Genomic DNA, 13233 nt, shown 5'->3' with positions numbered 1-13233 from the left:
ATATATGCCTACAATATAGCAATTTTTTTTAAATTGATAGTAAACTAAAAACTAATCAGTATGAATTGATTAAGGAAACTCTAAATTGATTAAGCCTTAGTTTATATTAAATTGAAGATAGATTTATATATCTCATTGTGTTGGTGTTGCTGTTGTGTATTGGATGTATCGAAAAAGATGGACAGATCTTTGATTACGAAGACTCGAGGTACGAGGGAATACAATGATGGGTGTAATGCATTTGTGGCATTTGCAGTTCGTAACTGTAAAACACCTGATGGTATAATCCGTTGCCCTTGTAAGGTCTGTCGGAATAACCATCGCCACTCGCCCGATATCGTCCTTGAGCACCTGACGGCGGGTAGAGGAATCACGGTCAGTTACAGAAATTGGTTCTTGCACGGTGAGACGACCGTGTATAATCCTGATGTAGCCTCTTCTTCGAACCTTCATCCAACAGATGTTGCGAGTGCCGACAGTGTAGAACAAGGTGGCGACATGCAAACAATGTTGCGTGATGCATTGGGCATGCATGAAGTCAGGGAGCCCGATCGTGAGCCACAATGTGTTGATCAGGTGGGTGTGGAAAATGTTACAGAAGAACCAGCTGAAAGTGGCGCTCAGAAGTACTATGACCTGCTAAAAAAGGCGGAGAAGCCACTTCATGGGGGTACTAAACATAGCAAACTAAGTGCTACAGTACACTTGTACAACTTGAAGTGCATGGGCGGAGTGAGCAACAATATTTTCTCGGAATTCCTTCAGGTCATCAATCAGTTGCTGCCTGCATGTGATGACGCTTTGCCAGCTAATACATACGAGGCAAAAAAGTATCTCAGTGACATGGGGCTCGAGAATGAGAAGATCCCTGCGTGCCGTAACGATTGTATGTTATTCTGGAAGGCCAACCAGGAATGAGAGTCATGCACCGTTTTTGGAGAATCTAGGTGGAAGGATGAAATTTATTTGGATGAGGATCATCAACCCACATCGTCGAGAAAGAAACGTCCGGTGAAAGTGTTGCGGTGGTTTCCACTCATTCCACGCCTACAGAGGCTTTTTATGTCGGAACATATTGCACCCCATTTGAGATGGCATGAGGAAGACCGTACAAAGGACGGCGTGTTGAGGCATCCGGCCGATGGCGAGGCATGGAAGTCGTTCAACCTCCTACATCCAGAATTTTCAGCTGACAGTAGGAATGTTAGGCTTGGTCTGACCTCGGACGGACGGCTTTAATCCGTTCGGGAACATGAGCACCTCTCACAGTACTTGGCCAATTATGCTTCTTCCATACAATTTGCCTCCTTGGATGTGCATGAAACAAACGTCATTCATACTATCGCTGATCATTCTAGGACCAAGTTCACCTGGCATGGATATAGATGTGTACCTCCAGCCATTGATTGAGGAGCTACAGAAATTATGGAACGTAGGGGTGCGCATATATGATGCCTCAAATAAACAGAATTTTCAGATGCGGGCGCAGTTGATGTGGACAATTAATGATTTCCCGGCGTATGCAGATCTGTCCGGGTGGCCCAACAGGGGTGAGAAGGCATGCCCTGTCTGTATGCATTCAACATGGTCTAGAAGGTTAAAACACGGGAAAATTTTTTGTTATATGGGACACAGAAGATACTTTCCAATGGATCATCTTTGGAGACGGAACAAGAAAGTGCACCTCACGTGCAAAGTGGTGATGACATCCTAGGACAGTTGGAGGGGATGGTATTTGGGGATGAGAGCGCGGGCAAGAAAAGAGAGAAGAAGCGGAAGAAGAGACGAGCGGCAAAAGATGCAACTGAGAATGTCATTTGGAAAAAGAAAAGTATTTTCTTTAGATTGCCGTATTGGAAAGAAAATTTATTATGGCACAACCTTGATGTCATGCACATAGAGAAAAATGTGATGGACAACATACTTGGCACAATTCTCGACATCAAAGGAAAAACAAAAGATGATTACGCAGCCCGCAAAGACTTGCAAGAAATGAATTTCAGGCCTCAATTGCATCCGTTCATAGGTGAGGATGGTCAAACCTATTTGCCTGCAGCCTGTCACACAATGTCCAACGAAGATAAAATAAATTTTCTGAAGGTGATAAAAAATGTAAGGGTACCTGACGGATATGCATCAAACGTTTCTCGATGTGCACGCCTCAAGGAACGTACGATATCGGGCTTGAAGAGCCATGACAACCACGTAATAATGCAAGTGCTTCTCCCTATTGCATTGCGCCGCTCACTACCAGATAATGTGGTTAGACCTTTTGTTGAGCTGTCCGCATTGTTTAGGGACCTCTGCTCAACAGACTTAACCCAAGAAGACATGGATTGGTTAGAGGGTAACGTCTGTGCCACTTTGTGCAAGATGGAACAAGTATTACCCCCCGGTTTTTTTAATATCATGGTTCATTTGGTTGTGCACCTTGTTCGTGAGTGCCGACTCGGGGGCCCCGTACAATATAGGTGGATGTATCCGGCAGAAAGGTAAAATTTATGTACGTATATTTATTAATTTAGATTGGTATGAGTTTTATAATACCATAACTAATTGACGTGAGTAACTAATTGATGTGAGTGACTAATATTCATATGTAGGAGCCTCGGGAGGTTCAAGTCTACTGTGCGCAATAAGGCAGCTCCGGAGGGTTGCATTGCAGAGGGTTACATAGCAACTGAGTTGGTAACTTTCTGCTCGAGATATCTAGGTAACGCACCGACCTTCCACAATAGACCCCAACAGAATCCAGATGGTCCAAAGGGGGCAGGAACAAGAGTCAGCCTTAACTATCTTCAGTTGAGCCAGATTCACCGATATATTACTCTCAATTCTAACGAGTTTCTTCAACTGAGGACGTAACCTAAAACAAATTTAGGATGTGTTAGATTCTATAAAGTGGACTTGTGAATAATAGATAATGACCCAACAATTTTGAATTGTAGGGTGCACATGGATACGCTAAGGCGATCATGCGGTAGGGGGCGAACTACGGACGATCAATTGGAAGCCCAACATCATTAGCAGTTCTGCGATTGGTACCGTGACTACGTAAGTTTAATGTTTGTAGTGCTTAGCTATTACATGTTCAGCTTCTGGTTCACATAAACTAACTGAACTAAGTAACTTTTTATTTTTCATTTTACTTAATTGTGCTCGCAGGTCGATCAATTGGACGCTCAACGTAGGGAGGAGATGGGCGACAAGCTGGTTATGCATTGTAGGGGCCCGAAGGAGATAGCAAGTAGGTTCAACAGATACGTGGTTAACGGCAAAATGTTTCGCACTGTTGCACATGATGTGGGGAAGAGAACACAGAACAGCGGCGTGTGCGTGCCTACCGTTGATGGCTTGACGTACTACGAGAAGTTAACAGAGATAATTGAGGTCGAGTATTACGACAGGACTAAGTACGTCATGTTCAAGTGTGATTGGGCGGACACCATGAGAGACAGGGGATATAAGGTGGATGAGTATGGTATGGAACTTGTCAGCTTCAATCGCCTTGTTCACAGGGGAGACTTGGTGGCTGATGACCCATATGTACTAACTTCACAAGTTGACCAAGTATTTTATGTGGGAGATGAGAGGAACCCAGGTTGGGCTTGTGTTGTGCGGACTAAACCCAGGAACGTCTACGACGTTGGTTAGAGTGAAGGGTCTCATGATTCACTAGACACCTACAACGAGTGCGAGCTGTTGCTATTAACCAGAAATAGCGATCAAGATCCAAGTGATGAATTTGACCACGTCCGAACGGACTTAGAGCCAATCTTAGCGTATGTTATTCAATAAAACTTGACTAATTTCCTGTTATTTATTTTTACATTGATTGGTAATTGCTAACGAATTGGTGAATCATTAATACATATGATAATGATTAAAGTGTGCATTAGGTAAAAAATATAGTTCTCATTTTCAAATAATTAAAATCAATTCATGTTCGTGTGTATCATGTATATAACATTAATTTTGGTACGTTGTGTATTTCGCAGGTTACCATAGCACTTGACGAATATTCCACGTCTCGTTTGAATGTTAGATAGTCTGTTTGCGGCAATTCAGGTAATAATTAAAGACTTGTTTGTGTGGAGTTATTTCTTTTAATGTTGATGATACTTCTTATCTTTTCACGCGTTTCTCGTAAGTGTTGAACCTAATATGATGCTATTGTATTGTTATTTGCTAAGTGTTGAACCTAATACAGAGAGAGAATGCTGTTGCGCAACTATTAGTTGTTGTTCACGTATCTGTGGTGATGAAACCGACTGATGCACAACTATATTATTTCGAGTCATTGATTGTGTTTTGCGTATAATGTTTATGTATATGATCATATATATGACAAAACAAATATTGGTTGTACGATTTTTAATTGTTGTGATTGACGTTGATAATGTATATTGTTATGATTGTTGTTGGAATACATGTTCGTGTGTAGCATGTACAAATATATAGCATTAATTTGGGCACGTTGTGTATTTTGCAGGTTATCCTAGCACTTGACATATATTTCACATCTCGTTTTCAAGTTAGCTCGTCTGTTTGCGGCGGTTCAAGTAACAATTAATGATTTTTCTGTGTGATATTTTTTTTAATGTTGATGATGTTTCTTTACTTTCTACGCGTTAATCCTAAGTGTTGGCCTTAATAGCACATCACACGTATTGTTGTTTGCTGAGTGTGTTTGTTTTATCATTTATAGGTAATATGGAGCATGCTGTTGCGTAATCGTTGGTTGCTATTTACTTATCTGTGGTGAGGAAAAAAGCAGCTTCATGCAGAACTTTGTTCATATATATCAAAACACAACTATTAGTTGTATGATTTTATTTGTTGTGATTGACGTTGATGATCAATGAGGAAGTATATTATTGCTATAATTAAATGTAAAATGTTGTAATTGTTGATGAATTGATGGGAACGTATAAATTTTTGTGATTGACGTTGATGAACGATGGGAGTGTATATTATTATGATTGTAGCTGGAATTGTAGCGAATTTTTTAATGTATATTGTAATTCGTTTATCAGGTTCGCTAGAAAATTATTTGGGAGATAAAAAAAATAAAATAATTTTTTTTTTATCCCATTCTAATTTAGTGACGTACTAAATAAAAGAACGTTACTAATATTGTAATGGTACAGGTTACTAATATGATTAAGGTTATCACGTTACTAAAATATAGTAACGTTCAAAAAGCGCGTTACTAATATAGGAAGACGTTATATCTAGAATATAGCAACGTGATAAATGTCACGTTACTGTACTCAGTAACGTGATAAAAATCACGTTACTGTACTCATTAACGTGATAAATATCACGAAACTGTATTCAGTAACGTGATAAATATCACGTTACTATAATCAACAACGTGACATTTATCACGTTACTATACTCAGCAACGTTTACATAAATTATCACATTACTATGTTTACTGGCGTCTTATTCGCACGTTACTATATATTTACTAACGTTGATTTTTTTATGCGTAACTATTCACTAACGTGATGTCTATTTGGACGTTACTAAAATTATTTTACTAACTATGGGATTAGGAACGTGAAAATAACGCCACTGACTTCAGGTTACTAAAGTTTACTAACGTGCAAAAGGCTTTTGCACGTTAGTGAACCCAGGTTACTAAAACCATTAATTTTTGTAGTGATGGGTCCCATCAGTCTGCTTCTTCTCTTTCGTCTTGCCCACACTCTCATCCCCAAATACCATCCCCCTCCAACTGCCCCAGGATGTCATCACCATTTTGCACGTCGGGCGCACATTCTCGTTCTTGAGTGCTGTCAAATGCTCTCTTGTTGCGCCTCCAAGGATGATCCATCGGCAAGTATCGTCTACGCCCCATATAACAAAATTTCTTGCCGATATACAACCAACTAGACCTTGTTGAATGCATACAAACATGGCATGCCTTGACACCCCTATTAGGCCACCCGGACAAATCTGCATATGCGGGAAAGTCATTAATTGTTCACATCAACTGCGCCCGCATCACAAAATTATTTTTCTTTGATGCATCATATGTGCGCATCCCTACGTTTCACAATTGTTGTAACTCCTCAATCAATGGCTGGAGGTAAACATCTATACCCATTCCAGGTGAACTTGGACCTGGGATAATTAGCGATAGTATGAATGACGTTTATTTCACGCACATCCAAGGAGGCAAATTGTAGGGAATAAGCATCACTGGCCAAGTGCTGTGGGAAGTGCTCATGTTCCCAAATGGATTAAATCCATCTGAGGTTAGACCAAGCCTCACGTTCCTGCTGTCGGCTAAAAATTCTAGATTGGTCGAATGACTTCCATGCCTCACTGTCTACCAGATGCTTCAACACGCCGTCCTTAGTGCGGCCTTCTACATGCCATCTCATGTGGGCGTAATATGCTCTGACATAAAAAGCCTCTGTAGGCATGGGATGAGTGGAAACCACTGCAACACTTTCACTGGGCGTTTCTTTCTCAACGATATGGGTTGACCATCACAGTCCAAATGAATTTCATCCTTCCACTTAGATTCTCCACAGACGGTGCATGACTCTAAATTCTTCATTAGACTTCCAGAATAACATACAATCGTTACGGCATGCAGGGATCTTCTCATACCTGAGCCCCATGTCACTGAGACACTTTTTCGCCTCGTACGTATTAGCTGGCAAATTGTCCTCACATGCAGGCAACAACTGATTGATGAGCTCAAGGAAAGCAAAGAAAATATTGTTGCTAACTCCACCAACACACTTCAGGTTGTACATGCGTACTATAGAACTCAATTTGCTATGTTTAGTGCCCTCATGCAGTGGCTTCTTCGCCTTTTTAAGCATGTCGTAGTACTTCTAAGCGCCACCTGCAACTAATGGTACATTTACATTTTCCTCACCCAATTGCTCAACGCCTGCAGGCCCACGATTCTCTTGTCTGACTTCATGCATGCCGAATGCATCACGCAACATTGCGTGCATGTTGCCATCCTCTTCTGTACTTCCACCCGCCGCATTTGTGGCCGGATGGTTCGATCGGATGGCTACATCAGGATTGTAAGGCGTCGTCTGACCGTGATGCCACCAGTTTATATAGCTAGTCATCATTCCCTTACTCGCTGTCAAGTGTTCAAGTACATAATCGGGCGAGTGGAGGCGATTATTCCAACACATCTTACAAGGGCATCGGATTTTACCATCGGTCGTTCTACAGTTACTAACTGTAAATTTCACAAACTCTCTACACCCGTTATTGTATTCCCTCATACCTTGAGGCTTTGTAATCCAAGTCCTGTCCATATTTGTTCTATACGTACATGTCACAAATGAACACATATATAAGATAAAACTACATTTATTAATTATTAATTATTAATTAAATGAAGAATCCACATTTAACTAAGAAAACAAAGAATTCAATTAACCAAAATATCATAATTCTTAAAAATGAAGTAAGGAAATTTCATTTTCTCCCAAATATCAATTAAATCTAACACACCAACAATTAGTATAAATAAGTTATGATAATGCTTATTGTTAATAAAATAATGCGCATTTAAACTAGTATCAATCATCTATTTTTTAATTTACTTTTCTAAAATAATATTGATCCTATTGATTATTTATTATTATTATTATTATTATTATTATTATTATTATTATTATTATTATTATTATTATTATTATTATTATTATTTATTTGTGTGTGAATTTTTTATGTCATTTTATATTTAATAAACCATAATATCAATATAAATATTGGCCTCTAATTCATTAGGTTAAAAAATCTGATTAGGGTATATTGTTAAATAAATTGTAATATTATCTCAATATCAATATATCAGTATTACCTTCTAAAAAATTAAGTTAAGAAATCGGATTAGGGTATAAATTTTAGCTTCTAATATTATTTCAATATCCACATTATATTATCTCAATATCCACAATAATTTGCCTCAATAGATTATATGCATATAACTCTTTTTTCAGAATATTCAATATCCAATATCCAATATTAACAATATCGAAATTCAACAATATTAACAATATCCAATATCCATTATCAAATATTCAATATCAACAATATCCAATATCAACAATATTAACAATACCCAATATCCATTATCAAATATTCAATATTAACAAAATCAACAATATGAACAATCACGTTACCTGCAGAAGGGGAGATTGAGTAGAGAGATTAAGAGGGAGTGTGATAGACTGCCGTTACTGATCAACAATATGAACAGTAACGCATAATACAATACCGCGTTATTACATTTACAAAATAGGAACGTGCAGATAGCCGTTACTATCATTTGTAAAAGTAACGTGCACTCATATGCACGTTACTTTATACTAACACGTAAAATAAAAAACGGTACTAGTTAATACAATATTTAACAGAATTAATATTTAATACGATATTTAATACAATAAATAAATAAAACTTATATTTATAAAAAAAAAAAAAAAAAAAAAAAAAAAAAAAAAAGTTTAAATATTATTATTAAAAATTTTTGAGCGATCATGATGGATCGGATGATCTATTGATCCTATTAGTCCATCACGATGGATCGGATGATCTATTGATCCTATTGGTCCATCACATCAATTAGATGATCTATTGATCTTATTGGTCCATCACGATGGATCGAATGATCTATTGATCTTATTGATCAATCACTTTTTTTAAATAATAATTGCAATTTATAGTAACGTGGGCGTATCCACTTAATTATTGATACTAACGTGATATTTACAGTCACGTTACTTTTTAGCTCCTAGTAACCTGGGTAAATGTGTCCGTTACTATTATAATAACCTTATTATTTGTCAAGAAAGTATAATTGTCTCGAAAAATCACGCGTGCTCATGTTTTTAGAAACAGGAGAAAATGCCACGTTAGTGATCTACTAACGTGCGTTTCCTTGCACGTCACAGAAATGTACTAACGTGAGATATGTCACGTTAGTCAATTAAATTATCAGTAATCACTACAAAAAACATTACTTTTAGCCACGTGGCTACAATACCCAGTACTGTAGCCACATGGCGATTTAGCCATGTGGATAATATACCACATGGCTAAATGACTTGTGTAGGTAATTAACCACTTGGATTTTTACCAAGTCGCTAATTAGCCACGTGTCTGAGAAGCCACGTGGCTAAAATTTTTCCCTAATTGATTTTTTTTTTTCCAAATTTTTTTAGGTTTAAAATTTTAGCCATGTGGCTTATGTGCACGTGGCCAATTGGCCACATGGAACATAAGCCACATGGCTAATTTATTAAAATTATTTTATTTTATTTTTTATTTATTTTTTATATTTATATTTAAAATTTTAGCCATGTGGCTTATGTGCACGTGGCCATGGCACATAAGCCACATGGCCAATTTATTAAAAAAAAAATTAATTAATTAATTTTTTTATATATATATATATATTTAAAATTTTAGCCATGTGGCTTATATGCACATGGCCAATTGGCACATAAGCCACATGGCTAATTTATTAAAATTATTTTAATTTATTTTAAGATTTAGAATTTTAGCCACTTATTTATTGGCCACGTGGCTAATCTATCATTAATTGCTAAAACTTCCCTCCAACCCATTTCTAATTTCCCTCCTCTTTATCTCTCTCCTTCTTACATTTTTTTTTTTTTTCCAATTTCCCCCTTTTTTTTATCAGTTCCCCCACCCCCTTTTTTAACTATTCTTTTTTTCATTTTCTATATTTTCTTCCTTCTTTCCCTTTTTTCCAAGCTTGCCGTTCCTTCTTCTCCTTTTTTTCTTCATTTTCTTCACATAGAGTCACAAAGAGGGAGACCGAGAGAGCTAGAGAGAGATTTTGAGATAGATCCGTGGTCGACGACGGAGCTGGAGTCTAAAGGGTCATAGCCTGAGAGGTAGAGCTTGTGGTCGACCGACTCTCAGAGATGGAGGAGATCCGGCCGACTCACGCTCGCAGCCGGTTTTTGGTTTTTTGGTGTTCGGTTTTTCTTTTTTCTTTTTTTTCTTTTTTTTTTTTCATTTTCTTCACACAGAGGGAGATGGAAGAGGGAGACCGATCGGAGAGCTGGAGCGATTTTGAGATAGATTCGTGGTCGACGACGGAGCTGGAGTCCGAAGGATCACGGCCGGAGAGGTAGAGATCGAGATCAACCAACTCTCAGAGATGGAGGAGATCTAGCCGACTCACACTCGCCGGCCAGATTTTGAATTTGATTTTGGGTTTTTATTGTTTTGGTTTGATGATTTCCGGCGAGTGGTTGAGTGGGCGACTGGGTTTTGGTTGTTTAGGTTTAATGGCCGGCGAATTGCTTTTTTTTTTTTTTTTTTTTTTTCCCTGGTTTGATTTCCGGCGACTAGATTGTTGTTGTATTGATTTTTTTTCCCATTTTGGGTTTTTGAATTTTTGGTTTGATGGGTTCGAATCCGGCTACTGGGTGATTGCCGGTCCGGGCCTGTATGTATGCTGGATTGGGAGAAGAAAAAAGACCGGCCTGGATGTACGCCGGATTGGGAGAAGAAAAAAGAAAAACAGAACATAAATTTCTGTTCTGTTTTTTTTTTTCTCTTTTTTTTTTTTTTTTTTAAAAAAAAAGAACCAAAATTTTAGTCACATGGCTTTAATTACACGTGGCTATAATTGCCTATTTTTTTAGAAAATAAAATTGCATTTAGCCACTTGGGGTGGCACGTGGCTAAATAGCCACATATATAAAAGGAACGTGGCTAAAATTGCATTTAGTAACAACTGGATTCATTGCGTGTAATCCACGTAGCTAAATGCACGTGGCTAACAGTTAGCCATGTGTATGACCCCCATACACGTGGCTAACTGCAAGTGACTAAAAACAAAGTTTTTTGTAGTGAATGTGTAAGCATTGATAGCGTTACAATTTACTAATATTAGTAACGTGTAATTGACGTCACGTTAGTATTTTTATATTATTAGTAACGTGCATATAGCAGCAAGAAAAAAGAAAAGAAGAAAAGTCCCTCCTTCTTCGTCGCGGCCGTCTAGTTTCCCTGGCATATTCACAAACGTTTTTCTCTGTCTCTCCCCTCTATCTCCGGCGTTCTGTCTCGTCTCTATCTCCGGCATCACTCGTTCGACCACCGATTAATCAAGGTATATATCTCGATCAACACTAGTTTTTTTTTTTTTTTTTTTTTTTGTTTTTTCATAAATGTGTTTTTTTTGTTTTGTTGAATATTGTTGAATGTTTTTTATGTTTGTTGATTGTGTTGTTGATGATTGCTTGACTGATGATTGTGTTGTGTCATTGTAGTTCTATGGGCAGTTTAATAAAAGGCATGTTGTGTACGTTGGGAGGGATGTTTGGGTAGGATTGTTGAGTTGGGGTTTTGGGTCATTTCAACTTTCAAATGTTTCAAAATTTTTAGGGGCATTTTTGTAATTTCACATGTTCAAAATTATGAAAATGCTTCTAATATATTAAAACAATGTCGAATGCAATGTTTGTTTGTTTGACCGTGACAATTGGGTAATTAATTTCAAGTGTTTGCAATTTCAATGGGGCGTTTTCATCATTTCACATGGTTGATCTTACGAAAATACCCCTAAATATAAAATTAACATTGAAAAAAATGTTTGTTGTTTAATGTAACTACAAGGGCAATTTCGTAATTTCACATGTTCAAAATTACAAAAATGCCCCTACATATAAAATTAAGACGTATGTTCCTTAAATAAAATTTAGGTATATATAATGTGTCAATTGGGTAACTTCATGTGTTTGAAATTACATAGGGGCATTTTCGTAATTTCGCACGATCAAAATTACGAAAATGCCCCTACATATAAAATTAAGACGTATGTTCCTTGTACTAATTTTTCTCTAATTCACAAGTTAAGATGAGTTCTCTGAGGAGGAGTTTTTGGGATTTTAAACTCCCAGCACGAAGGCCACCCGTCGAGCAGACATCGTCTAGGGATGACGGTGTTAGCCCTAGTGTGTAGCCAGCACAAGGGTCGGGATCTGGCGAGACTGTGGACACACTGATAGCGTGCCGACCGACACCGTCTAGGGATGACGGTGTTAGCACTAATGCACTGCCAGCACAGGGATCGGGATCTGGTAAGATTGTGTACACACCGGCAGCGTACCGACTGACACTCCCCGGTGAGCCTGGGTACTAGTCCCCACATTCCCTGGCCGACACCCAGCATTGTTCACCACACCTATCGAGCATGTACGATTTCATGACCGATTTCGATACTCCTTCCCCTACCCAGATGGCAGAGTTTTTCAATGAAGTGGAGATGGGAGACGTTAGTGGTGCACACGCTGCATCTGGCATGGACCCTATTGAACAGGAGCTAGCTGAACAGGACCTACGCCTTGACCAGCTCATGTTGATCACTATGTAACTATATATATATATATATAGTTTCAATTTATATCGCTAACAAGTAATGTGTTTGTGTTAGGTCCAAATTCTAATGGGGACAATCAATACGAAATAGTTACAGACCCGCCATTGTATTGGGAGATCCCACCTGGAAAGAAAATAGCGCTGCAATTCAATAATTCGTACCAGCCATTAGGACTGGGTGCCGAAAAATTCAGACGAAGCTGCGGCAAGTTAATTAGGACCAGATCATTCGTCCATATGCCGGAAAAATGGGGGAATGTAGACCCTAACAGGAGGCAGCGTCTATGGGAGGCGTTGATGGTATGTTGTATCCGTAACACATTATTAATCTATATTTATTTTTTGTTTGTTTTTTACTTTTTTACTTTTTTGTTTTTGTTTTTTGTATTATTTTTTTTAATATTTCAAGAATTTAATATGTCAAATTTTATATTGTGCAGACAGAGTACTATATCCCGCCTAGATTTGATGCCAATGAAGTAAAAAGGGAAGTCTTTAAGGACATCAACCAAAAGATGCGGACTTAGAGATGCCAACAAAAGAAAAAACTTGAAATTCAACCAGGCGAAATGCCGGAGATGGTACAGATCAGAGTAGGGCACACGACTTTCAAGGGGTAGGACCCCGAAAACATGGCAGAGTTATTGGCCAGATGGTGTGATGAGGCGTGGCAAGTGCGTGCATTGGTTATAATCGGTACTTATATTAATATTTTCCGTTCTTTCCCAAATTTCATGTCGTTGTGCATATCATATAACTATAACATGTTGGAAATGTTAATTGTGTAGGAGTACGCCGCTCATATGAAGGGTTTGCGACATC

The 13233-nt window shown here is 38.1% G+C and overlaps 1 protein-coding gene across 1 annotated transcript; it reads left to right on the top strand.

Annotated features, from left to right (window-relative positions):
• Positions 1 to 1062: 1062 nt before the first annotated feature.
• Positions 1063 to 3654, top strand: LOC133860299 (uncharacterized). Its single transcript, XM_062295933.1, has 6 exons — positions 1063 to 1213; positions 1359 to 1558; positions 1636 to 1831; positions 1949 to 2492; positions 2604 to 2688; positions 3166 to 3654. The coding sequence occupies exons 1-6, from the start codon at positions 1063 to 1065 to the stop codon at positions 3652 to 3654; spliced, it is 1665 nt and encodes a 554-aa protein (XP_062151917.1).
• The last annotated feature ends 9579 nt before the right edge of the window (positions 3655 to 13233 follow it).

Source organism: Alnus glutinosa, chromosome 2, assembly GCF_958979055.1.
Source record: "Alnus glutinosa chromosome 2, dhAlnGlut1.1, whole genome shotgun sequence".
NCBI lineage: Eukaryota > Viridiplantae > Streptophyta > Magnoliopsida > Fagales > Betulaceae > Alnus > Alnus glutinosa.
The sequence above is the reverse complement of the archived record's forward strand: the minus strand, read 5'-3'. Positions and strand labels throughout refer to the sequence as shown.